General features: G+C 49.0%; 1 protein-coding gene across 1 annotated transcript in view; it reads left to right on the top strand.

Annotated features, from left to right (window-relative positions):
- The window catches only part of TP53INP2 (tumor protein p53 inducible nuclear protein 2), a 51,915-nt gene extending 27,116 nt beyond the window's left edge, over window positions 1-24,799 (top strand). The window contains exons 2-4 of the mRNA XM_065414383.1: window positions 299-676; window positions 15,847-15,982; window positions 20,572-24,799. Coding sequence (XP_065270455.1) covers window positions 553-676; window positions 15,847-15,982; window positions 20,572-20,821 — 510 coding nt within the window. The 5' untranslated portion in view covers window positions 299-552 and the 3' untranslated portion in view covers window positions 20,822-24,799. The remainder of the gene's footprint in view (window positions 1-298; window positions 677-15,846; window positions 15,983-20,571) is intronic.
- The last annotated feature ends 2,777 nt before the right edge of the window (window positions 24,800-27,576 follow it).

The raw sequence follows: 27,576 nt of genomic DNA, 5'->3' as shown, positions 1-27,576 counted from the left end.
CATTGCCTGAGGCACGGGGAGGGGAAGGGAAACATTGAGTGAACTCAGCATTACAGGAGGTGTCTGGGTGGTAAGAGTGACACTGTCAGAGATCAAGGGGCTGCAGCCGCCAGCCCTGAGGGGCTGTGCTTTCCCCAGCACACAGTACCCTATAAAAAGAGAATGGTTGCAGCGACTTGTCCTTGAGATCCAGATCAGGGTTTCCTCTCCCTCCTCCCTGCAGCCCATCTGAATCCCTCGTGATGCAGGAAGCTCTGGCTTTCCACAGGGCATGAATGAATTTCTCCTTTCTTTGCAGGCCTTTGCACTGAAGCCAAGTGAAGAACCTCATGATTGCACTATACATAACTCGACTCAGCTAAGCTTTCACTAGGAAGGAAGGGGTTCCTGCCCTTCGGAAGGACTCGTCCACCCAGACAGGACTCTCAAGCGTCACTCTCCCACCCGGCACCCACCAGCAACGTCCATCTCCGTGCTCTGAGGCAGGCACTCGACGCTGGGTTTTTCTTCTCTCTTCCCATCAAAGCTCACCTTGGAAACCATTCCCCAGCCATGTTCCAACGCCTCACCAGCCTCTTCTTCAGTGACAGCAGCACACCTGAGGGCCTGGAGGAACCCAAACCCTTTGTCTCTGAGGAGGAGGAAGAGGATGGATGGCTCATTATTGACCTTCCAGGTGAGAAAAGCAGAGGGTGGGGGGAGGGGGGCCACCGCTTAGAAGGCCTCTTGTTTCACCGTAGGCCTTGATGAGTGATGAGTGAATCACTTCAGATAAAATCTATCCCTTTCCACCCCTGCATCTGAAGCTTTGACCGAAGCCCCAGCTGAATCTTCAAGGTTCTGGAGGGTCTGGTTAACTGCCCCCCACGCCCCATTATTATCTTTCATCCTCACTCTTCTTCTGGCCAAGGCAGGTCCCACTTCCGGGTCAGTGAGAGGAAGGGTGGTCCAGTGGTTAGAGTGCTAACGTAGGATTTAGGAGGTCTAGGTTCAAGCCCCTGCTCCCCAACAGACTTCCTGTATGACCTTGAGCAAGTCACTTAGTCTCTCTGTGCCTCAGGCTGCCAGGGGTGTTGCGTGGCTAGCTAAATATTGTGAGATGCTGTGGTGATGGGGGCCACACACATGCCGGAGAGAGCTGACGGGCAGTGGAGGGGTAGCTTGCACTGCTGCTGTCTGTGCTACATCTGGTCTATGGAAAAGCAAAACACCTAGTTTCCCTCATGGCAAAAGTACTTTAGGTTGGTACCGTGGTGGTTCCCAGCCCTACCACTCACGGTAGTGACGCTGCAGCCCTTGGGGCTCTGGTACCCCCAGGGACTTTGAGGATTATACGGCTGTGAGTCTGGGACCTTGGTGTCTCCTTTGCAGTGCCTGAAGGGGGGGTTGAAGGAGATGAGGAGAATTTCACCCAACACATGTGCTCTGAGTATGCAGGTTTCTCTCCCTATCTGCCCTGCCTCACTATCCCTCCATTGGTTATAAATCATCTGAAGGCTAGTGCTGCAGGAGCTACCTCCAGGGAGTGTGAGGAGGGGAGATGTTTAGGATCTCATCTGGAGGGCAGCCGGGAGCTGGGGATCAAGCCCACTAAAGCTGACAGTGCCACACGCCACCTGCTCCTGGTTTGTTTGCTTGGAGAGTTCCTAGCACGGCAGCGAATGGCTCACACAGAGTCCATCCTCCCTGCCGTGTTTGAATGGCAAAGCAAGAGGCTGAAGCTACGCTTCTAACTTCACTGCCAAGCCAAACACGATGAATCTGGAATCAGTCATTCGACTGCTCTCCTAAACTGACCCAACCAAGAGCAACAATCTGGGTTGGACACTCTCAGTGGCACTACTGTCACAGAGAGCAAGAGCATGCGTGCTAAGGGATCTCTCACCCATGCTGGGGATGCCCAGAAAGCATTTTCAGGTTAGTATCTTGCCTGAAGGATGAACATACAAAGGATTCTGAAACCCATCCAGAAATCGAGGTCCCCCCACTAATTCACATACAAATCAATTGGGCAAAGTTTCTGAGATATTAACTTTACCTGTAGATGAGCCCTCCATCGGGTATAATCTGATTGAAAAGGTTACAGAAGATCTCTTTATGTTCGTTTAATCAAAGAGTATTTTACCCTGATGACCTAACGCAAACTCATTTGGCACTTACTTGTTTGTGGACTGTTCTCCCAGAGTTGGGAACAGACATGAAGGATATGCAGAATGCCCATCCTCCCCCAAAATCCCTTTTAAAAGCAATGTCTTATTGAAGGCTAATGTCTCCCAGGCCTTTCATTTCTTATTGCTTTGTTCATTTAATAAGAAACAAATTTGAAGATTTGAAAATACCGTTGTTTTTGCCAATATGTTTGTTTTTTACTCTATTTTCATTTTCCAAGACTATTCTCACTGGGCTGATTTAAGAACGGATAGAAAGTTTGGCTGCACCCTGCAGTTAGAGTTTATATATTTTATCCAAGCCTCTTAATTAAATTGTTGTGCCCAGAGCAAATTGTGCACACGAATGAGTAGGGTGCAAACACCTACCTGCCTGATTTGGGAGTACAAATGGGTGTCTAAGAGCTGCCAGCTGCCCAGGCAGTTTGTTATGGGCACAACATTGTGAGCAAAGTCCATGGGCCAAGTTGCTCCTGGGGCAACAAATGATTTTATCTCTCAACAGAGCCTCTGTCATCTCACCAAAGTCACAGGTCTGACTGAGTCTTCTTAATTCCATGACATATTGCTCTATAGTGTCATCAGTTTTTTGCATGCATGTAAAAAAATGGTCTCTCTCAAAGGTTTCACTCCTTTTTGGCATGCAATCTTCCTCAGATTTAGTCAGTATTTTACTTAATAATAATAATATATGGAGATATACCTATCTCATAAAACTGGAAGGGACCCCGAAAGGTCATTGAGTCCAGCCCCCTGCCTTCACTAGCAGGACCAAGTACTGATTTTGCCCCAGATCCCTAAGTGGCCCCCTCAAAGATTGAACTCACAACCCTGGGTTTAGCAGGCCAATGCTCAAACCACTGAGCTATCCTTCATGCTTTCACTGTTTTCAAACATTCATTTGTGGCATTAAAACCAATGCGTTAAGAGAGAGACTGCTCTGTGAAGGAGATTTAACTTTAGAAAAAGCTCTCCAGAAACTGTGAAAGCACAAGCTAAAGAGCTGGATTCACCAGAAGGGGTTATCCATGTACTAAAGTACAAAAGAATATAGCCAGGATAGGTCAAACCAGAAAGCAGAACTACTTGCCATGAAAACCACTGCTAGGGGAAGACTGGGTATAAACAGTGATGTGGAAGGTGTGGATCACAGCGTGGCCCCAAATAGCGTGTTGCCTTTGGGAAACTGTCAGAAATGTGGGGGAGATAATCATTTTGCAAAATGCTGCAGATGCCAATGCAGAAAGCATTCAGTTGAAGACAACATGGTTGAGGAATTCTTCATACACACACTGAAATCAAGCAAGCCTGATGAAAGGGACTGGATACTGCCTATGACAGTGAATGGAACAATAATTCCTCTGAAACTGGACACAGGAGCTCAGGTTAACATTCTGTCTGAACAAGATTATGAGAGACTGAAGATAAGACCAAAACAGGGACCAACAGAAAAGAAAAGTAGCTGGTTATTCTGGAACAAACATACCAGTGAAGGGGAAGTGCATTGCTAGTATCAACCATAAAAACACCACATACAGGCTCCCGTTCATTGTCGTGCCAAAGGAGGTGACACCAGTTTTAGGCCTGGCTGAGTGTGAAAAACTCAGTCTGGTAAAACGGGTGCTCTCAATACATGATCGTACTGTACCTGCCTAGGAGGCACTCTTTCGGGAATATCATGATCTGTTTCAAGAGTTGGGCTGCTTGCAGGGTGAACATACAATTCGGATAAACAAGGAGGTCCCTCCAGTTGTCCATCCATGTAGAAAAGTGCCCTTTGCACTCTGTGATAAACTCAAGATTGAGCTTGCAAGGATGGAAGCAATGCAAGTAATACAAAAAATTGAGGCACCAACAGAATGCGTGAGCTCGCTAGGCATTGTGGAGAAAAGTAACAGCCAGCTATGCATATGCTTAGATCCCAGAGACCTCAAGAAGGCTATAATAAGAGAACATTTCAAACTACCAACCAGAGAAGAGATTATGGCTCAATTTGCAAATGCACAATATTTCAGTACAGGGGGCTGGAATAATTTGTATAGTGGGGGGGTGCTGAGTGCTATTGAGCCAAACTGTAAACCCTGTGTATGATGGAAACCACTTCAAGCCAAGGGATGCAGCAGGACTCCCAGCACCCCAAGTTCCAGCACCTATGTTTCAGTAAATTGGATGCATCCTCAGGATTTTGGCACCTAAAATTAACTGACGAAAGCTCAAAGTTATGCCCATTTAATACCCCATTTGGAAGATATACATTCTTACACTCAGGGCCGGCTCCAGGCACCAGCGCAGCAAGCAGGTGCTTGGGGCAGCCAACAGAAAGGGGCGGCACATACGCCTCTTCGGCGGCAGTTCGGCGGTGGGTCCCTCAGTCCCTCTCGGAGGGAAGGACCTGCCGCTGAATTGCCGCCGAAGAATGAAGCAGCGGCGGTAGAGTTGCTGCCGAAGTGCCGCTGATCGCGGCTTTTTTTTTTTTTTTTGGCTGGTTGGGGCGGCAAAAATGCTGGAGCCGGCCCTGCTTACACTTACCCTTCAGCATAGCTTCAGCACCAGAAATGTACCACAAAACTATACATATGATCTATGAACATATTAATGGTGTTGAAAACCTCAATGGATGACATCATCATCATCTGGGGCTCAATGTAAAAGGACTTCAGGAAGTCCTGGATGCAACTACAGCTGCAAACCTCAAACTAAACAGGGAGAAATGTGTTTTAGGGGTTACAGAACTGACTTTTGTTGGGGATGTTATTTCCAGTGAAGGTGTAAAACTTGATAAGAGGAAGATTTCAGCCATTGAAATGATGCCACATCCCCAGTCGAAGAAAGATGTCCAGCAGTTCCTGGGAATGGTTAATTATCTTGGAAAGTTCATACCTAATCTGTCTACCAAAGCAGCAGCTTTGAGAAAACTCCTAGAGAATAAAAACACATGGTGTTGGGGTGCAGAACAGGAGGAATCATGGGAAGATTTAAAACAACAACTGATACAAGAACCAGTGTTGAAGTTCTATGCACCAGAAAAGCCTATTAAAATCTCAGTAGATGCTTCACAGTCTGGGTTAGGTGCCATGATTTTAGAGACATATGAGGATTGTTGGCAACCAGCGGCATATGCATCCCAATCACTGACTGAGGCAGAAACCAGATATGCACAGATTGAGAAGGAGCTTTTAGGAATATTGTTTGCCTATGAGCGATTCAATCAGTATATTTATGGACAGACAGTGGAAGTTGAAATGGACCATAAGCCCTTGATAGAGTTATTTAGCGAACCGCTAAATGACTGTACCTTAAGGAGTCAAAGAATGATGATAAAGCTGCAAAAGTATGATTTGATTGTGACCTACATGCCCGGTAAATTCATGTTCACTGCAGATGCACTTTCCAGAGCAGTGCCTCCCACAAAAGCAGAGAAGACTTTAGAGACAGAGATGCAAATCTATGTAGATCTGATTATAAAGTCAGTTCCCGTAGCTAACAGGAAACTGCGACAAATAAGAGAGGAAACAGAGAAAGATGAATCATTGGGGATATTAAAAGAAGTGATAGTTAAAGGGTGGCCTGAAAAAATAAGGAGTTGCTGTCCAAGTATAAGAGACTATTGGAACTGCAGACATGAACTTGCTCTGATAGATGGGGTGATTTTCAAGGGCAGTAAGGTTGTAATTCCAATGAACCTCCGAAAAGAAATGGTACAAAAGATCCACAAGGGTCATTTATGAATTGTTAAGTGCAAACAACAAGCACGAGAAGTGCTGTGTTGGCTGCGGATCAATCACCAATTACTAATTTGGTAGGAAACTGCTTTTCCTGCTTGAAATACAAGCCATGCCAACCAGCAGAGTCACTGAGACCTCATCCAGTTCCACAAAGGCCTTATGAGAAGGTTGGCACTGATTTATTAACCTGGCAATTAAAGGATTAGTTAATAGCCACAGATTATTATTCTCTGTATCCAGCAATTTGCTCACTGCACCGTACTAATAGTAAGTCAGTGATAGCCGGCATGAAGGGAATCTTCTCCAGACATGGAATTCTAGATGAAATCTTTAGTGATAATGGGCTGCCGTTTTCCAATGCAGATTTTAGGCAATTTGTTATAAATTGGAATTTTCATCACAAAACATCAAGTCCAAATTATCCCCCATCAGATGGACTTGCGGAAAGGTTTATACGGACAGTAAAGAACCTTATGAAAAAGACTTTTGACAGTGCGGGTGATTTGTATAAAGCTTTATTGGTTTACCGAAGTACACCTCTGGAGAAAGGCTTTTCTCCAGCTCAGCTGTTAATAGGAAGAAGGAGCCGATCTAATTTACCAGTCACTGATAACTTGCTGAAATCTCATAACAATGAAACCATATGGAAGATGAAAGAAAATCAGAAGTGGAAGCAGAAATTTTATTTTGACAAAAGGGCCCTCCCCTCTCCTAACCCAGATGGTAGAGTGTGCCAGAGGAATCATACCTCTATTGAGGCCAAAGAACAGCTGCATCCAAGGTCTTATGTGTTCCAGACAGACCAGGGGGACACATTTCGACAGTAATTGAAGGGATCTAAGAGTACATAAGAACATAAGAATGGCCGTACTGGGTCAGACCAAAGATCCATCTAGCCCAGTATCCTGTCTACCGACAGTGGCCAGTGCCAGGTGCCCCAGAGGGAGTGAACCTAACAGGTATAGATCAAGTGATCTCTCTCCTGCCATCCATCTCCACCCTCTGACACACAGAGTCTAGGGACACCATTCCTTACCCATCCTGGCTAATAGCCATTAATGGACTTAACCTCCATGAATTTATCCAGTTCTCTTTTAAACGCTGTTATAGTCCTAGCCTTCACAACCTCCTCAGGTAAGGAGTTCCACAAGTTGACTGTGCGCTGTGTGAAGAACAACTTCCTTTTATTTGTTTTAAACCTGCTGCCTATTAATTTCATTTGGTGACCCCTAGTTCTTGTATTATGGGAATAAGTAAATAACTTTTCCTTATCTACTTTCTCCACATCACTCATGATTTTATATACCTCTATCATATCCCCCCTTAGTCTCCTCTTTTCCAAGCTGAAAAGTCCTAGCCTCTTTAATCTCTCCTCATATGGGACCCATTCCAAACCCCTAATCATTTTAGTTGCCCTTCTCTGAACCTTTTCTAGTGCCAGTATATCTTTTTTGAGATGAGGAGACCACATCTGTATGCAGTATTCAAGATGTGGGCGTACCATCGATTTATATAAGGGCAATAAGATATTCTCCGTCTTATTCTCTATCCCGTTTAAAATGATTCCTAACATCCTGTTTGCTTTTTTGACCACCGCTGCACACTGCGTGAACGTCTTCAGAGAACTATCCACGATGACTCCAAGATCTTTTTCCTGATTCGTTATAGCTAAATTAGCCCCCATCATATTGTATGTATAGTTGGGGTTATTTTTTCCAATGCGCATTGCTTTACATTTATCCACATTAAATTTCATTTGCCATTTTGTTGCCCAATCACTTAGTTTTGTGAGATCTTTTTAAAGTTCTTTTTGAAGTAATCCCAGAAAGTTCCAAAACATTGACAGTCAATGTGGACTCTGGCATTTCCCAACTGACTGATCATTTATCATCAACGGAGGAAGGAGAAACAGGCTAAGAGTAAGAGAACAACTCAGACTCTAATGAAAGGCTGATACTGAGAAGATCAGAGAAGGAGATTAAACATTCTGAAAGACTCATAGAGACTTGCTAACCTGCTGGGAGAAGGGGTATTTGAGGAAAGTGAATGGTAAAGACTCAATCCAGAGTGATGTGCTGGTAACCTCTCCTCTCTAGGTATTTGACACATTGGTTTATGGAAATGAACTAGATGGGTTGAGAATTTTATGCATGTGTTATTAGATAGTCATTAGTTGTTTATATATATGCATATAAGAGCTAATTGTTTTTTTTTTAAGAGGGAAGATGTAGAGATATGTTTGTGGAAGATTATAATTTAGAGACACTCCCTCTTAAGGGACAGTATTATGAATAGAGGAATTTAGAGATGTGCCCTGGAAGCTGGGGTTGAGAACCGAGTGTAGCTGTGCACAGCAGTTCACCACAGAAGCTCTCTAGTTTATTCTGTTAAAAGTTTTATTCCTTTCCCATTCACTGGTTTGTTGTTTAATGAATCCCAAGGTCATTACATGCATCAGCTGATCTCTGTCGGGATGGTGCACAATGAAGGCGTCTCAGAAACCATGCTTCCACTCCCCTGGAAGCTCTGGCACTGCTAGGGTTACCATATGTCCGGATTTTCCCGGACATGTCCGGCTTTTTGGTCCTCAAATCCCCATCCAGGAGGAAATTCGAAAAAGCCGGATATGTCCAGGAAAATACGGAGGGGTCGTGGGGCTTGGGTCCGGGCTGGAGCCGCTGGGGCTGGAGCCGGACCCGCTGGGGCTGGCCGTGCTCAGCCGCCAGCCGGCGCCGGGGCCAGGGCTGGGCCGGAGCCGCTCGACCGGAACTGGGGCCCGAGCCGAGCCAGGCCAGAGCCACTGGGTCCGGGGCTGGGGGTGCTCGGCCGCCGGCCGGTGCTGCTCGCCCAAGGCCGGGGCCGGGCCAGAGCCGCTCGGCCGGAACCGGGGCCCGAACCGGGCCGGAGCCGCTGGGACCGGGGCTAGGGGCGCTTGGCCGCCGGCCGGTGCCGGGGCTGGGGCCGGAGCCGCTCGGCCGGGGCCAGAGCCGGTGCCCCGGGGCCCGAGCCGGTGCCCTGGGTCCCGAGCCGAGCAGGAGTTGCTAGGGCCGGATCTGCCGGTGCTAGGGTGGGACGGAGCCGCTCGGCCGGGGCCGGTGCGCTCGGCCGGAACTGGGGCCGGCGCCCCAGGGTCCGAGCTGAGGCGGGCCGGAGACGCCAGGGCCAGAGCCTCTTGGCCGGGGCCGGGCGCCGGAGGGAGCCGCTCGGCCGGGGGGGCCGGACTGGGCCGCGCCTACTCGTGCTCCCCCCGCCCCCGCCCCAGCCCCATCTTACCTGCTGGCTGCCTGCCTGCCTGTTTCAGGCTTCCCGCGAACATTTGATTTGCGGGAAGCAGGGGAGGGGGAGACGCAGGGGGGCGGAGCGTTCAGGGGAAGGGGTGGAGTTGGGGCGGGGCTGGGGCCCCGTGGAGTGTCCTCTTTTTGGAATATTAAAATATGGTAACCCTAGGCACTGCCCAGTGTCAGAGACAGGTTACTGGGCTAGATGGACCATTGGTCTGACCCAATATGGCACATCTTGTGTTCTTATGAAGGTCCCCTCGAAGTGAAGCTATTCCCAACACCGCTTCAGGCCGTCCGATATCTGGCAGTCATTTGCAGCAGTGTTTGGGAATAGTTTCACTTCTAAGGCCCTTTTGTTCCCCTAGAAGTGAAAGTGAAATCATTCCCAACACAGCTTCAAGCTAATGCTGCTGTGTCTAGGTCAGGGATGGGCAAACTTTTTGGCCGGAGGGCCACATCGGGGTTGCAAAACTGTATGGAGGGCTGGGTAGGGAAGTCTGTGCCTCCCCAAACAGCCTGCCCCCCCAATCCGCCCCCTCCCACGTCCCACCCCCTGATTGCCCCCCTCAGAACCTCCCCACCCATCCAACTCCCCCGCTCCTTGTCCCCTGACTGTCCCCTCCCGGGACCCCCCGCCCCTAACTGCTGCCTAGGGACCCCACCCCCTAGCCCACTCCCCCTGCTTCCTGACTGCCCTGACCCTTATCCATAGCCCCGCCCCCTGACAGGCCCCCAGGACTCCCATGCCTATCCAACCCCCCCCTTCCCTGTCCCCTGACCGCCCCCCCCGAACCTCCGCCCCATCCAACCGCTCCCTGCTCTCTGTCCCCTGACTGCCCCCCGGGACTCCCCGCCCCCTTACCATGCTGGAGCCAGCCACGCCAACGCGCTGCCTGGTAGGGGCAGTGGGCCAGAGCGCTGAGGCTGTGGGGGAGGGGGGACAGCAGGGGAGGGGCCGGGGGCTAGCCTCCCCAGCCGGGAGCTCAGGGGCCAGGCAGGACGGTCCCGCGGGCCGTAGTTTGCCCATGTCTGGTCTAGGTGATAACACTGAGTCACACTTAGAGATTGCTTTTTATGGTTTACCATTTTCAGCCCTGATCAGGGGCCCTTCTGCCGACAGCAGATAGCAGCAGCAGGTCAGTGTAGATGGGGCTTCTCTATCTTAATTTAAATGGTTTGTGCCTTTTCATTTCGGGGGTAGATTAGCTCACTCAGCCATTTGCAATGACAGCTTAGGACCGTTTGCTTACAATTTAAGCAGAGAACTTGAGCAAACAACATTTCTGTGCACTGCCTTTCTATTCCTGCCGCTGCCTCGGCAGCCTCTTTTTTACCGGAGTCACTCTTCCTTTTCAGATATTTTTAGATATCCTGGAAAGAGACTAAGAATAAAGCTACCAACTGGTACAAGAGCAAGTCCTGGCTGTTTTATCACCAGGACACCCTTTGCTTGATGGAAGGAGACTGAAGAGAGCTAGTCTCTCTAACCATGAGCTAGACCCCTGGGATCAGGCGTTGCCCCTCCCTCGGAAGGAGTGGGCTGGCCTCGCTCTTATGAAAGTGCCCAGGTGGTGATGATGGGTCTCTAAGTCACAGCATGGATGAGACTTTAACCTTCCCTCCCAGTTTTTTAGCAAGCACTGGCACTTGACACAGAAACAAGCTGGAATAGGGCAACCAGATTTTTCCAAGCAAGAAACTGGGCTACATGTCTTGGGAAGGAGGAGACAGTGCAGTGCATGGCCAGGAGAGGGTTCCTGGGGAATCAAGTTGGGGTACATGGGATGGCGATGGGCGAGGACTCACTGGGAGGCTGGTCTGGCCTGCAAATGCCAGATGATTCCTTGGTTCTGCGGGATGTCTGGTGACTCATTGGGTGGAGGAGGTCAGGTCTGCAGCATGAGACGTCTGGCTGTGGGAAGGTCTCTGGGGCACCCGAGCTCAGCCACCCTGCTGTGAGTGTCTCTGGCTCAGCTGACCAGCAGCTCCTTCAGGTTGCCTAAGCCTGTGATGGTTTACAGGGATGGGGAGGGGAAAGGGGAATGTCAGATTTTATCAAACTGACAGAAACTCCAGGACAGGCCCTGAATCCCCACTCGTCAGGCTCACACACCCTAAACAGTCCCCTTAACAACCAGCAGTCGATGTCATGCAGGCCACAGCCTTCCTGCTAGAACCCCACCAATGGTCCCTTGCATATAAATCCATGATATGCCCATATCTTGAATACTTCATGCAGATGTGGTTGCCCCATCTCAAAAAAGATATATTGGAATTGGAAAAAGTTCACAAAAGGGCAACAAAAATGATTTCAGGGTATGGAATGGCTGCCGTATGAGGAGAGATTAATAAGACTGGGACTTTTCAGCTTGGAAAAGAGACGACTAAGGGAGGATATGATTGAGGTGTGGAGAAAGTAAATAAGGAAGTGTTATTTATTCCTTCTCATAACACAAGAACTAGGGGTCACCAAATGAAATTAATAGGCAGCAGGTTTAAAACAACCAAAAGGAAGTATTTTTTCACACAATGTACAGTCAACCTGGGGAACTCCTTGCCAGAGGATGTTGTGAAGGCCAAGACTATAACAGGGTTCAAAAAAGAACTAGATAAGTTCATGGAGGATAGGTCCATCAATGGCTATTAGCCAGGATGGCAGGGGATGGTGTCACTTGATCATTACCTGTTCTGTTAATTCCCTCTGGGGCACTTGGCATTGGCCACTGTCGGAAGACAGGATACTGGGCTAGATGGACCTTTGGTCTGACTCAGTAGGGCCGTTCCTATGTTCTTATGCATCACAGGCTGATGAGTTTTTCCTCTGCATTCTGCCTGCCAGTCAGGGATCTATTTATTTCAGCCCTCTCCTGAAGACTGGAGTTATGCAAAAAACACTTGAAGGCTAAGCTGGCCAGGTCCACCCTATGAGCTAAAACTGTAACGACAAAGGCCCAATAAGCCACCTACATAGGGTTAAATGTTACTCACGTCTTTGTCCCTCACTCACTGCCTCCTTTGTGTGTCCTTGGTCACTTAGCTAGATCATTTCAAATGGGTCCCTCCTTTCCTCCTCCAGCCCCAACCTGGGGCTGGCTCTGTGAGACCCTCACACAACTGATGAACCACTTGGACCCTGCGGGTCCAGGCCCAGCTTTCAGAGGGGGTTGGGTGTAGCAGCCAGTAGCGAATTGGGGCAGACCAGGAGAGCAGCAGTAGGCAGCTTGAGCCAGGATGGACAGAAGCGTCTTCAAGCTTCCGTGGGGGTCGGAGGGGGAAGAAGAGTCTATTGGGGTAGGTGGGGAGAGAGGAAAGCTATGTGGCTGGGTTTGCTGCCTCCTAAGCACTCCTCGTGGCCCGGAGTGGCTCTGCTGCATCCTGCCTCAGTTTCCCCTTCTGCTCAGGGCCCCTTAAGAATTCCACACAGTCCAAAAGATTTAAGACAAAATTCCTCTGCTCGGCTTCTACTTTGCTGAGCCCAAATAAACTCTTTTCCACCCAGACTCTAGCTGGACCCAGTTCCCCGTACCTGAGGGCCTGTTGTCTATAGTTCTCCACCATCATTCCCTGCTGAGGGATGTCACAGGCCTTCTCCCCCAGGCTGTGCAGATTCACATAGGTTCCTGATCCTGGAGAGGAGCCTTCTTCACCCCAACATCAGAGGCTGTCTCTTCCTGCTCTCAGAGCTGCTGGAGGCTACACCCCCTACCTTCCCTCTTCTCCAGCTTCTCGCTGTCTTCCCCTGGCTGTCCACACGCCTCTGTTTGTCTAACCCTCCCATCCTGGTTTAATCATGTCACCGTCTCTCACATGACTGAATTCATTCTCTCCACCTGGGGCAGCGAATCAGCTGTGTCACAGGTGGGCTAAGCCCGCTCTCCCTTTAAAGGGCCAGCCACCCTGTCACAGGCTGGGAAAGGAGGCATGAAAAGTCTGTGCAAAAGCAGAGTCCTCAATGCCCATGACCTGGCAGGATCACGCACATGGTGCTGGTTGCCCAACCTGAATGGCTGAGTACCACACGCGCAAAACCATAGGCCATTCTGATCTATGTGCTCAGTGAAAACTGCAGCTCACCTGGGAATTTTAGGTTCCCCTTCCACTTCCTGTCACAGTTACACTTATTGCCTGTCTGGAAGGAAGCCTCCCTGGGAACCCAAGTGCTTGGTGGATCCAGGGCCGGCTCCAGCATTTCTGCCGCCCCAAGCAAAAAAAAAAAAGCGCCGCGATCGGCGGCGGCAGTTCAGCGGCAGGTCCTTCGCTCCTAGAGGGAGTGAGGGACCTGCCGCCCCCGAATTGCCGCAGGTGCCGCCCCTCTCCCTTGGCCGCCCCAAGCACCTGCTTGTTAAGCTGGTGCCTGGAGCCGGCCCTGGGTGGATCAGAGGCTTGTTTAGCCTGGATCCTCCCCTCTTCTCCCAGTTACACAATTGGCTCGAGCAGTCGAGGTTCCGAGAAGTAAAGAAAAACAAGCAACCCCAACCACTCCAGACTTGTCTTTATGTCGCTAAATAATCTCCAGCCGGGCCTCTCGACAACTATTAATAGCCCAATCTCCAGGGACTGGGAGAATGACTCCCTGCTGTATGGAAGTCTAATTCTGGAGCAGCATAAGCCCTTTGGAAATATGTCCCCTGAAATGAAGTCTCTCATTGGCTGCCCTCTCCCAGCCCAAACGGCATCGCCCCTTTCGTCCTGTCTCATGAGCAATTGACCCAGCATTTTTTTAAATGATTATTTTCTCAGAATTTAAAAAAAGATGATGCCTATTGAGGATCTCCAGGCCTTTTACAACTCCCTGTAAGGAAAGAGTTATTCCGCCCTTTGTACAGAAGGAAAAATGGAGGCACAAAGGGTTTAAGACATTTGCCAAAGGTCGCACAGGAAGTTAGTGGCAAAACAGAGGATAGCAGCCAGGATTTTAATTGTGACTTGACTTTGCTTTAACCACTACTCCACACTGCCTCCCAGTATTGTTATGATCATCCATGAAATTCATGCTGGCCTGAAAGAAACTAATACTTAGCACCTATATAGCACTTTTCATCCGTCGCTCTCCAAGCAGTCTACAAAGGAGGCTAAGGGTTACTAACCACGCCTTACAGCTGGGGTAAGTGAGGCAGAGAGATGAATGGTCTTTCCCAAGGTCACCTAGTGATTCAGTGACAAGGGCAAGCAGTAAATCTGGGTCTCAGCTCTCCCAGCCCACACTGGACCACAGTTGCTCACTGTAGGCGGATGCATCATTGATGGGACTAATTGAAGCCATCAGTGTCAAACTAGCGATGGAAAGTCTACCCAGCACTTTGTGTTTTCATATATCTTCCTTCCCTTTGTCTTGCTGCAGACACACGTTCCGCTCAGCTTTCACTCACACCCCAACCCGCAGAGGGGTCGAACACTAGACTGCACAAATAGATCTTTGCTCAGGGCTCCCCCTTCACTAGACCAGTGACCACTAGACCACTTCACTAGACCAGCCTGAAGCACACTGAGGAGCTCAGCAGAGGTCGGAGCAGTCCTGACTGAACCGAGCCATAATAACATCTTCCTTTGCTATAACACAGCCAATATCAGAGTGAGGGAGCCCTGGAATCACACTCTTCCACCTGAGCTGCAAGAAACTGATGACAAGAAACAGGGAGAGGAACTAACAGATTAGAAACAGGCTGAGCAGCTCCGTAAATTATGACACGGCTGCCATTTAGGCTTAGGAAGGCCCCATCAACATCACAGCTATGATGGGGTCCAGGGCCCTGGTTAGAACACAGTGCTAAGTTACCGTGTTGGCCACATAAGCTTAGACTGTCCAGGTTTAGAATCCAATTCCAATACACCATTAACCTCCACCTCCACCACCTGTAACCAGCTCGGGGAGCACGCGCATTGGAAGGGAGTCTAGCGCTGCCATAACCGTGGGGCCCAGCCCTTCGGAATGCTCCGCTTGGATACAGGAAGGAGGAAGACGCCCTGCAGGGATACGTTTCCTCCTGAGTCCTGCCAGTCCACGTTGGTTTAGGTGGGGTGGACAGAGCATATCTATCCGAGAGCAAAGCCCAAGCGAGACCAGTCCCCCGTGCTTTTCCCTGTTGGTGCTCTCATCATTCTTAGCGGTCCCTCGGGCACGCGGATGCTTGGCTGAATCGCCCCTTGAGGTGGCCGCGCTGTGCTGTGGTGGTGTTTTTATTTTGCATGGTGGTTTATACTTCAGTAAAGGTTTTATCGATTGAAAAGAAAGAAAACAATAATGCTGTTGGGGTGTCATTTTTACTAATAATGCCCCCTTTTTCTCCCCCCCTTCCCCTCCCCTCCCCACCCACTGTATATTGTATGTGTGTGTGTCTCTCTGCTTCTTTATTCTTCCCCCTGCCTGCCCCCCCGCCCTGCTCCCACTCTGCATGGCTTCAAACAACCGTGGTTTTTTTGGCTGCTCCCATCTTGTGGATGGTGGCTCTTGTCTCTCATTAGCTAGTTACACTTCAGCCCCAAGCGAAGAGCAGCGGGTAGGTGAGAGGGATTCCGTTTGCACTTCCCAGTCCTGTCCTGGGTCCCCCCCACCTACCACTTCGTCGTCCCACTCACTCAGTGACTGTGTCGGCAGGCCCGTGCCCTCCCAGCCCGACCCCTGCTTGATGGACGAGAGTTGGTTTGTCACCCCTCCCCCCTGTTTTACTGCAGAAGGCCCCGGCCCCGTCAGGTTGGAGAGCAGCCCCATGGAGGACCTCTTGATTGAACACCCCAGCATGTCCGTCTACGTCACCAGCAACAGCATTGTGGTGGAAAGGGAGAGCCCTGATGAACCGATCAGTGAAGGGTGAGTCCAGCCTGGGACGCTGCGGATAGTAATAATAGTACGTGGTGTGTCTGTAGCCCATGGCAAAGGCAGACAGGTATCATCATCTCTGCTTTCCAGCTGGGGAGGCAGAGGAATGGAGGCGTTAAGAGACTAGCCCAAGGTCACACTACAAATCAGTGGCAGAGCTGGGATTAGAGCTGCAGTTTGGGGGGACAGGCCTTGCCCAGTGGCTAGAGCACTCTAGATATCCAGGCAATACCATCTGGCTAAAACACTAAAGAAAGACTTTCATATTAAGGGTGGGGGGGACGGTCCGTGGTCTCTACAGCCTTGTCTTCAGGGGAATGTTCTTTCCTTATAACATTAATTTTTGGCACCCACAAAAGGATTTTTGTTTTGCTTTTTTCATCCGGGATCCTATCCCACTTTCATTCATTGGCTTCGGAAGTGAGCGAACTCTACGCTGGAAAGAGTTAATATGGTCTAAGATTCATGTGGGTGCCTCTCTATTTTGGATTAATTACACTGGTCCTGGCAGTTCTCCCACTGCTGTCCCACGTTGCATAGCTTCATGCCTGGATTGGCTTGTCTGTTTCCCTGCCTGCCCTCTATTGCTCTGGAGGCACCTTGACCGGCTGTCCTCTCCCTGTTTAACTGGCAGCCAGGCACGCCGCTCTACCATTTCAGCTTGTGAAGAGTTTACACACTCAGAGTCACATACCAAACCATGGCCTGTGTTTCCACATGGACCTATCAGGAGGGCCTGGACTTCTCGCTTTCTGGGGAGAGGAGCATGTCCAGGACCTTCTGGACAGCAGTAATGGAATGCCAAGATCTACAAGCTGGCAGAGCAAATGCAGGAGATGGGGCACCCCGGGACATGCCCAGCGCAGCAAAGGAGCTCTGCTATCATGAACCAATCCAGACCACCCCATATTCATAGTGGTGAACGTTCCACAGTAATCAACTTGGCCTTGCTGTTGATGAATTCGGAGGACTGGTGTGGTGGCCAGGAATAAGGACATGGGTCCCATCCATGCCTCCTATACAATTTGGGAACCCTCCATTCACAGCCCTAATAGTTGATCTACCCACAGGAGCCTGACAGGTAGCAATCGAGAGTGGCAAGCTTCTAGATGTTGGTAACCCCACACTTCTCTGCGCTGAGGGCAGCTCTCCTGTTGGTGTTCCACTGCTGCAGCTCTGGAGTGAACTCCACACAGATCTCCCGGAAAGGAGCCTTCCCACATCCTGAAGTGGGATGTGGGAAGGCTCCTTTCCGGGAGATCTGTGTGGAGTTCACTCCAGAGCTGCAGCAGTGGAACTCTGCCATCACCAGTTCTCCATTACTATCCTGTCCCACCAGTCAATGCTGTAACATTGTTAGCAGGTCACTGGCCAAGTTGTCAGGATTGTCCTCCCTGCTTCCTGGGGAGTTAATGGTAGAAGCCAACGTGAAGCATCCTGATACGTCCCCCATGTCGCCCGTTATGTTGTGGTCACGGGCAGTTTAACTTGAATCTTTACTGTGGGGCTTCTTGATCTCCCCATCCCATCCCTGTGGAGCTCAAGAACAAAGAGCGTGCCATCTGGTTACGGACTGTGCTCCTTATCATCTTGATGATGGATGGACGCGTTTGATGTCCCTGGATGATGCTGCCATGATAGAGTGGCTACATCACTTACCCAACATCTCATTCATTCTGCAGTCAGAAGCCATACACCAGAAGAAGTCAGGGCTAGTTTGCCAAGCCCAGAAGCAGAGCTCAGCCCAGTGAAGTCACTCCAGGAAAGGGTCGTACAGAAATAACTGTTCAGTTTCATCCTCCTCCTCTAGCCATATTGACACAGCATCACTGTGCCCCAAGTGCCCCTTGCAGCTGGGTACCCTAGCACCTTGCTTACCATCACTTCCCCTCTCAGCCCTCGAAGGACTCCACGACAGGTTGTCTTGCCTCAATCATATCCCCTGCCCCTTGGGGCAAGTTTATTACAAACAGTGAAAGTAATCCATAGCAAAAGTCCCCAAACATAGTCCATTTATCACCCCAGTGCACCTAGTCCATTGACACCACACATACTGTGCTCCGGCATCTTCCACAACACCTGGGCTCTTCATAGGTCCTCTCCTGTCCTTCTGCCAGGACACCCTTCCAGCTAGAGTGCAACTCTGCTCTTCCCAGTGCAAAGCTCCCCTTCCCCCCGCTGACTTCTCAGCTGGGAGTTCGTCCTCACCCAGGGAACATTCATTATCCCCCTATTTCATTAACCTCTCAGGCAAGCCAGCAGGGAGATGCTTCCACTGTTCCCTTGGGTCCTCTGGCTCCAGTTCTCCAGCAAGGAGATGTCAGCTGGTAAGCCCCTCCACTGCTCCCTTGCCTTCCCCAAGGACCTCCTACAGCTGCCTTCAGAGATCTCCTCCCTGATCCTTATTAGCCCCAGGTGCTGCTCCGCCCTCTGAACTGGCCAAAGGTGGAGCACCTGTTCTGGCACAGGGGGACTGGACCTGCTTCATTTAAAGGGGCCAGCCCTCCTGTGACACTGCAGCTGTCTCCTAACCCATCCAAAGCTACCTGGCTGTGTGGCTGCCCATACGTGTGTGGAGCGGTTTGTTCGTATTAATGACGATCAGGATCACAGTGCTTCCTCCACACTGCCGGGCAGCACTTTGTAAATAGTGCTTACTCTCAAACAAGGGACAAATTACGGGATGCTAGGGAATCATGGGAGTTTGTTCATTTGAGCCCAAATCCCAGAAATCCAGTAGGTTCCAATAGACACCCCACAATGCACTGCAAGAAAAAGCCCAGAATGCTGGGCCCCGAGGAGCAGAACATTGCACCGGGGATATCTGTTCAGAATGGTGCGCAGTTATTTCCAGAAAGTACAGAAGGCAGTGCTTGAGAAGGGAAGTAGCGTAAGATGGTGTAGACAACGCAGTGTGGGCACACTCTTTCAGTCATACCACCGGTATCGTTACAGCAGAAAACCAGACACCAAAAAACCCAAGCCAGTGGCAATAAGGCTTTGGAATGGACTTGGCTCCACTCAGCTTTCGCTGGTGTCTTGGAATTTACCACGTTGGCTCTTTTAGGAAGGATATTTGTCGACTTTTCCTCCTCATCTCAGCTCAGCCCTGGTCCTGCAGTGCAGTTCTAGTTCTGAGCGCAAAATCCTCCACTCTGGAATGCGGTTCTTCCTGCAAATTGAGCTCTCCTGGGCACCGAACCGTGTCCCCCCCCCCCACTCCTAGGCAGAAAAAGAACCCAGAGAGGGGACCAAAGCCCACTGCTTTTCCAGGAAAGGGGACCCTCCTGGGAGACAGCAGCAATCCTTACTTCCAGTCCCACACGTTTTCCCATCGGCAGCCGCAGAGTTCACAACCAATGCCCGGAAGTGCAGCCGCATGGCAAATTACAAGCCACGCAGGCTGCTCAGTGTTTTGGGACGTGTTACCAGAGTATCACAACAGCACATACACACCAAAGGCAAACTGGGCTAAGGCCCAGCCATGAGCCAGCCAGAGAGCTCGATGGCTTTTGGCATTAACACTCCATGGGAGCGTGGGCCAAATACATCGTTATTGTTTATACAGCACCACAGAGGGGCATGGCCCAGTTCAAGAGCGAATTTCCCGGGCAAGTCTCAGAGGACGACACTGAGCATCATCGGCTGGGATCTCATTTGCCCTTTGCAAACTCCTCTTTCGTAGGGCCAAATTCCAATCCGGCTGGAGTCAGTGAAAGTTTGAAGGCAGAGGGTGAAATACAAAGCAAAATGGCTACAAATAATAGTTAAAAGTAGGGAGGAAATGAGCTCAATTTGCCCTTGATTTCCCTCATTGTTGGAGGAGAACTTCTGCTGACCGAGCAGCTGGCTTTGAAGCTCTCTTCTCCCCATGAGTCATCTGTGCTAATGGAACCTGGATCAACCACGCCAATCGTTTGATCTGGGGAGGTCCTGTTCCTTTTAACAACTCTGCTTATTGCAGATTGGCCTATGGAGCAGTTCACTCATAATTCCATTGGCCTTGTAAGAGGCTTTGAACAGCGTTGCTTACAGGAGACAGCAGGCCAAATTCAGAGGTGATGAGTAGGGGAAGGGTCTCAATTAAATGCCAATTACTAAATCAAAGGGAGCCTAAACTGGAGTAATTTGCATGCTGAGAGATTAGAAGAAACCACCTTAGAATCTCTTCTAAATTTGTCCCTGTATGTGTGTTTGTCTGTAAGACACTTGCGCGCAAAGCCAGCTAAGTGGTTGTTAAGGGGTTGTCAGCCTGGGTAATACGAGCATTTTAAAGAATTAACCTGCCATACCGATCTTGGGGAAATAGCTCTATTTCCATGGTGCTATCACCATAGTACCGCATGCAACCTCCAATGGAACAATTCTTTGTTGTGCTGAGCATGACGTGGGGCTTGTCTCTTCTTTTGCTGTAGGGGCATTTGCACATTTGACTCAGAAGGGAGCTGTCAGGAGTCTCATGTGTGACTCCAGTTGGCAGTCGACCCCTTCGTGCCCTGGGGAAATGCAAAGTGGTGTCTCACCTGTCTGAGGTCATCCTGAGCTTAACCATTAACGAATGTGTGTGTCTCTCTCTCTAGGGACGTGCCTGAACCCCGGCTGGAGCGCCGCACCCCGCACCACCCCACCTCTCTCACGGCAAAAGCTGCCATCTTGGAGAAGGTCAGCCAGGTCCGTCGGATCCAGCGGGCAAAGCAGCTGGTGGAGAAGCACAAGCTCAGTCAGAAGGTCATGCAGCGGCAGAACCGCGCCAGAGAGCGCCACCCCCGGCGGGCCAAACACCAGGGCAGCTTTGTCCACCAACCATGCCAGCGCCAGTACAACTACTAAACTACTTCAGGAAGTCTGCACCGCGGGGCATTACCCTTTTAACTCTCAAGCTTCACGTCCCATCTTGCGATGCTTTCTCCAGCAGAGGTGTCTTCATCCTTTCTCTGGAATAAACCTATCCCCATGAGAGACGCTTTTCAATTTCTTCTGAACTGGTGATGCTCCACAGCAGATCCTTGCTGGGCTCTCCTTCGGTTTCACTCCCCTTTTTACACTAGCGTATACATTTACTTACCTATTATTTTCTTCCTTCTCCACTTCGATACCTTGCACCCTCCTCCCCACCACTGCAGCTTTTGCTCTGGCGCTGAGCAGGAGAGAAAGCCGGCACATCACCCTCACATAACCTAATGACGCTGGCTGGGGGACAGCTTTTAAATGTCAAGAAATGATTTAAAAGAATCAGTGCTAAAGTGTCTGGAAAAACTTGTGTCCAACCAGTTACCCTCGGGAAAATGATTCCTGATGGGAGGTATTTCCCCAGCTCCCCGACTCCCTCCCCAATACTTGAGTAAGTTCTTCCAGCTGCTCTTGCAACGGTTACCAGTATTTGAATTCGAGTTTGGTGTTCCCAGTGAATGCTCTACTTTTCACTAAGCTTAACACCAATGTTACGCTGAATTTATGGGAGGGTGAAGATGCCCCGTCATTTCCTTTGTCCCTTGCCGTTGTATTGGGAGCCTGTGACATCAGTGCCTTTCTTTATGACATCACACTCTTCTCCGTGGAACAGATTGTGATGTCACAAATGGAGATACCAGGTTCAAATGCAAACTGGAACAAAATAACAACAAAATTGGCCCAAATTCCAGGAAAATGTAACAATTTATGTGGAATAAAGACCATTCCCCCCATCCCCCTTTAAAAACTGGATTGTATATTAGATCCTCTCTGAATTAACTTGGGAGCTGGGATTGTGGTGTCACTGATGATCCTTACTTGCATGCTTTTATTATCTAGCTGTCTGTTCAGAGGTGCCATGCTGGAGTAAAGGGAACCCTGCTTGAGCATCTCCTAGCAAGTATTTAAGGCCTGATTTTCAGAAGTGTTGAGCACCGACAACTCCAACTGAAATCCGTGGGAGCTGCAGCTACTGAATGCTTCTGGAAATCAAGCCTGTGCAGTATTACTGTAGCCCTTAATTCCCCACAGCCTTTTAAAAAGAGTGCAAAGTCCATTTTATTATTCCGGTGCTTTCAGGTTACAGTCGGGTGTCTTACAATATGTTTGGCCCACCCACTCCAAACGGCTTTGCTTAAGGGACAAGTGTCAAAGCTCTAAGCAGATTATTGCATGTGGAACACAGAGTAGAGATCAGGTGGTCTTTAGAAAGGCTGAACAAATCTGCCTCGTGAAATGGTCAGGAACATTCACCAGCTTAGGCAAAAAACAACAAGAAACAAACCCCGCAATGACTTACTTGCATTTTACAATGACGAAGCCCTTAAAAAGCCCTCATCCATTCGAATAAAGAATTCTCATTCCAGGCAACAAGCTGGGCAGAAGTCTGTGGGGGTGGATTATCTGATTGGTTGTAAACACCATATTAGATCTTCAGAGCCAATGGTTGAGCAATGAACGAGGAGGCCTACCCCCAGACTGAGTTGTCATTTCCTCGGTCTGTCCAAATCACTGGATTTCTGGCAAAAGGCTCTCCCTGGTCTCCGCTGGTTTTGGTGCCCCGGGGAAGCCAGTGATCTGTACATGTCCAAACAGGTCTTGGTGTTTTCTATTTTCAGTCAAAATCTGGGCCCTCGGAAAACAAACCCGCAAAGCAGCATTGTGTAAATCCCACTACCTCCAAGGAGCTGTTCGAGGAGCCACTCCCAGCGGACAGGTCTAGCCTCAGCGGATGATACTTCTTGAGCATGATCCTAAAGCTAGTGGTTGGACATAACCCATCACTCAAACCCCCAGGCGTGACAATTCTCCTTCACGCTGGTATAACAGCCTGTGGTTTGCTGCCCCATCTAGGGTTTGGGAGGACAGCGCAGAAAGGGGCTTGTGCAATAGTCACAGAGGTGTAAAGTATGTCAAAGCTGGTAGCGAAAGGATGTGAAACAAGAGAGGAAGCGAGAGAGATTGGGGACAAAAGAAAGGCAGGAGGAGAGAGGGCAAGACAAGAAACGAGGATGGAAACTGGAGCAGTTGAGAGGGTACAAGCCCAAGGCCGAGAACTGCATAGCGCAGAACTTGTGCCTATGTGGATGGAAAAAGATACAAGTCCCCCAAGAAGAGGTATAGATGGCAGCTCCCCTATTCCACTGTTACAGGCAGGCCTAACGCTCGCTAGTCTGATAGTCCCTACAGGACTATAGGGAGTTTCCGATGGGAAATAAAGTTCCAGGCATTCAGCCCAGTTGAGGAATTTCTTCTCTGTAGTCAGAATGGGCTAATAGATAACCCCCAGTTAACTGCACTAAAGATTGTGCCCTGTGTCATGAATAGCCATATTCATCCCTGGTGGTTTTAATGCTGCTACGCCAGAGCTGGGTTTGGCCCAACATGTTTATCCTTAAAAGGCCACTGTCAAGATAAAAAAAAATCGTACGTTAATAATACGCGATTAGTAAAACCGCAAAGCTGTCTGAAAATCACTTTCCTCCATTAATGCTCTTTATTTACTGCTTGCACTTCACTCCCCGGGGGAACGAAACTGGACTGTCCACAGGCAGGCTCGCATTCCCATTTGCACAATGCTGTTGAGTTTGAGTTTCCACCATGCAAGGCCATGTTGAGCTACAAAAATAAACCACTTTCACTGGAATTTCTTCTATAAACCATTATTCAGACCTTTACCTTCATAGTAGGTTTTGTGAAATTGTGTTTTTAAAAATAATTGTAAACAGTGGGCCTCCACCATGTGAGCGCCGCTTTGAAAATGTCTAATAATTGAGCTCTTGAAACTTTTGAGAGGAAATAAACTTACAATTAGCAGCCTCCAGGAATGGAGGCTAACAGATCTGGTTAGCCCGGAGAATGGCTAATATAATTTTGCCTGCAGGATCTAGCTAAAATGCAGGTGCCATGGGAGCCTCTAAAAATACAGAGACAAATGGGATTATTTTAAATATATTTTATATTTGTTGTTCTTCAGTGTAATCAACCATTGTTTGAAACAGCCCTACTGCCTCTATAACTCTCCCAGTTTGGCTTTTGTAAAGTTCTGCACAAGACCATTATTAGTGTCTCCAAACTCAAAGCCCTGCTGCCCTCATGACACTACTGAACAGAAAGTTCTCACACAGCATGGAAATAAATTCTAACCCGCCTAGAGAAATAAGAGCAGTGCCTGGCAAAGGTTAAAAAACAGTAACATCATCCTGTACTAATGGAAAGGATGCTTCAGGCAGCTATTTCTGATTGAATCATTGGTGACTCTAGTAACTAGAGATAACTCCCAACCAATATGCTGGACCTGAACTCCTCCCCCACCCCCAGCACACACAAATTTTGTTGACGTTACAGCTGGCTCTGAGCTCTGTAGCTTGGGCCCATCTCTAATAGGAACCTGATTTTTAGAACCTGATCCCTCCTTTCATTGAAGTCAAGGGCAAAATTCCCATATTGCTAGGATCAGCTGTTTGTTCCTCTTTGCTTTTGCACCCTTGTCAGCATCTGGAGAAGCAGCCGAGCTCATGTGCACAGATCTCTTGGCAAGACGGTTTAACAGCAGTTAAGAGAAAGAGAGAGAACTTGAAAAGCCAGTGTTATTTCCCATGGTCTGGATGAGCCCCACCCCCGTCTGTTGTTTGATACCAGCTCCACATTGTCTCCACGTGTTGGAGCAGGCAGTGGTGTGATAGAACTTCATCTGCTCACTGCTGAAGGTCCCACCAGGAGCGTGTTAAAGATGGCAACACATCTATTATTTCATTTGCAGCCGACTCCTTACCGGAGACTGGCAATGTCTTGACTTGATGGGACATTTACAGCTGTTCACATCCTTGGTTTTCTATTAAATGCCTTTTTCTCAAGTGAGCCCTGATGCAAGTTGGGACTGGTGCATTTTACATGAACGCCGACTCAAGTTCCTGCAGAGGGGAGGAGGAGCTATTTCCTAAACTCATCAATGTCCATGTCAGAGTTAAGAATTTTTTAAGCAGCAGCATAGGAACAGGGTTAAATTTTGGATGCTCATCAAGTCTACTCCCCCCCGCATCCCCGGTTCAGTTCTCCTTTCCATAGGCTGTTTGGTCAATGTGTTCTGCAGCATTACGCTGTTTCATGCACATAAGGTGGCTTTAGAGGGAGATTTCCTTGCTGGAGCAGACACCAATAAAGAGCTGTATGAGGTCAGTAATTTTCTGCCTCCCGGCCAGCTCCCACCTGTTACTCTTACACAGTTCTACACCTCCACTTACGACATGCCTCAGGCACCCTGCAAATGACAGTGTTGTCACAAATTTAACATGATGATGTCACCCGTGCCCAGAGCCCAAAGCCCCCATAACACTTGTGATATTTGGAGCTGACCATTGTGTCTTGCAGATCAAACAGGTGCCGAATGGCTGCGAGAGAGAGCGAGAGAGCGAGCAAAGCTTCCTAGAAACACAAATTGCTTTGGGGAATGCTACTTACCTTGTACACCTTACAATGCCTATGTCTGCTAAGCTGCTCACAAGCATTTCTCCCAGTAAGAGAAGTCCCTCTTTAAAAGCCTCCCAGCCTCGCTAATTGTCCAGGAGGTGAGAAGCAAAAACTACTCAATTAGGACTTGATCCAGCAGCAATTGAAGTCAATGGCAAAGCTCTAGTCGCCCTCAGTAGTGCCGGCCAGGGCCCTTAAGTGCTGTTAAAACAGAGGCACTGAGTCCAATAGCCCAACTGCCCGTTTCAGTGGTGGTTCATTTCTAATATTTAAAGTTTTTTTTTTTTTTTTTTAGAAGGAGAATGCAAGGAACTTTGCTTGGATGTCATCGTTCTGCACAACTGCATCATGTTATCCCTAGTCAGCAGGGGAAAACAAGCAAAACTACCATCCCACTTTATATCAAGAGTTTAGAAAGGGTTAATCAATGATTAATAATGTTTTACTGAAAGGTCAAATCATTGTTAGACAGGTCACTAGGGGCACGTCTTCACTACCCGCCGATCCGGCGGGTAGCAATCGGTCTATTGGGGATCGACTTACCGCGTCTAGTGAAGACGCGATAAAATCGATCCCTGATGGCTCTACCGTCGACTCCGGAAATCCACCGTGGCAAGAGGCGGTAGCGGAGTCGACGGCGGCGCGGCAGCGGTCGACTTGCCGCCGTCCTCACAGCCAGGTAAGTCGACCTAAAATACGCCACTTCAGCTACGCTATTCACGTAGCTGAAGTTGCGTATCTTAGGTCGACCCCCCGCTGTAGTGTAGACCTAGCCTAGGTTACTATTACCATGGCTTACAAGCATCTAAAACACAGACTGTCCTCACCGTAATCATTTATTAACCCTTTATAAGCTGATTAGAAATGCACCTGCTATCAAGTGTGACCAAACATCTAATGCTGTGACAGAGGTGTGTTCACACTGTGCTTGGAGGCGATCACTGGAAGTACTGGTCTGCTACCAAATTTCCTGTCCTAGTTCTTTAACGATCAACCAGAGCCCGTCACGCTGAGGTTGGATGGCTCTCCTTTTATCTTAAAGCAAACAAAAGGTGCTTAAAACACAGAACCTTTGGGTACACGTGTGTAAATATTTTAAAAACAGAGTGGCTGTACGGTGTTGGTTTTGGTTTTGCATTCAGTATTTCGAGTTTGTGGTTAGTTGTGTGATGCTCCCAACTGAAAGGTTAAACAAACAAACCAACCTGTGGCTGGGAGCGTGTTGTTCTGATCTCCTACTTTAATGGCTATGCGGAGTTTTCAATTTCTTTTTTATTTGTGTAGGGGAAATTACAGCGTGGACTCAGGGACAAACACGTGCATTGGGATCTTTAAAAGTGCATATTTTAGAACATTTGATTCTGATGCTTTCTTTTATTTCCTGGGAGGCTGTGGATACTAATCTGCACGTCCTAAAGGAATCTGTGAAACCTAGTGAGATGTCTTTTTATTTTCTTAGCATGAATTGCTAGTATTGGCTGCCTTGTGGAAGAGGAAAAGGATTCGACTGGCACCAGTGTAACTGTGTAACAGATTTAAAGTTAGCAGTGTCCACTTACTAGCTATGGGGCCACCCAGGGGCACACCCACCTCACTCATGTGGGTCCCAGGAATCACATGGAAATTGTTGAAATACAATTTATTCCTCCTCTAGGCCAGCGTTATTGGAAATATCTAGCTAGCTATTTTTAAGCAATATATTTTGAGAGGGCATCAAAGCCCCCAAGGGCTTGGGGGCAATGCCAAGATCTTGGAGGCAGAGCTAACAACGGATCTGTGCTCCACACGAATCACAAACTTGAGCTAGATCTTGCTCCCAACGGAGTCAATGGGAGCAGGATAGGGCCAGGCGGGTGCAAAATGGTTTGGAAAAAGTGTGTTGAGAGTAAGAAGGGGGCAGAGGAGGGGGCACTGCGATGGTTGTTCGCGCTCTCAGGAATAATGTCATTTCTGATTTTTTTTTTTTAACATTAAAAAAAAAAAAAAAAGGCACCGGGTGGAAAACAAAGTCCTGGGGGCGCATCTGTTTAGAAAGCCAGGTGGGTTTGGCTCTTGCTTTCTCAGCGGGCTAATGCTGAGGACACGGCCAGCATGGGCAGTGCAATGGAGTAGATCTTCTAATAGGTCTTGCCCATCTTTAGAGCCTAGGAGCCAGATCCCTGCGA

The sequence above is a fragment of the Emys orbicularis genome, chromosome 12, assembly GCF_028017835.1.
Source record: "Emys orbicularis isolate rEmyOrb1 chromosome 12, rEmyOrb1.hap1, whole genome shotgun sequence".
NCBI classification, from domain to species: Eukaryota; Metazoa; Chordata; order Testudines; family Emydidae; genus Emys; species Emys orbicularis.
Note: the sequence above shows the minus strand (reverse complement) of the source record. Positions and strands in the feature narration are given on the sequence as shown.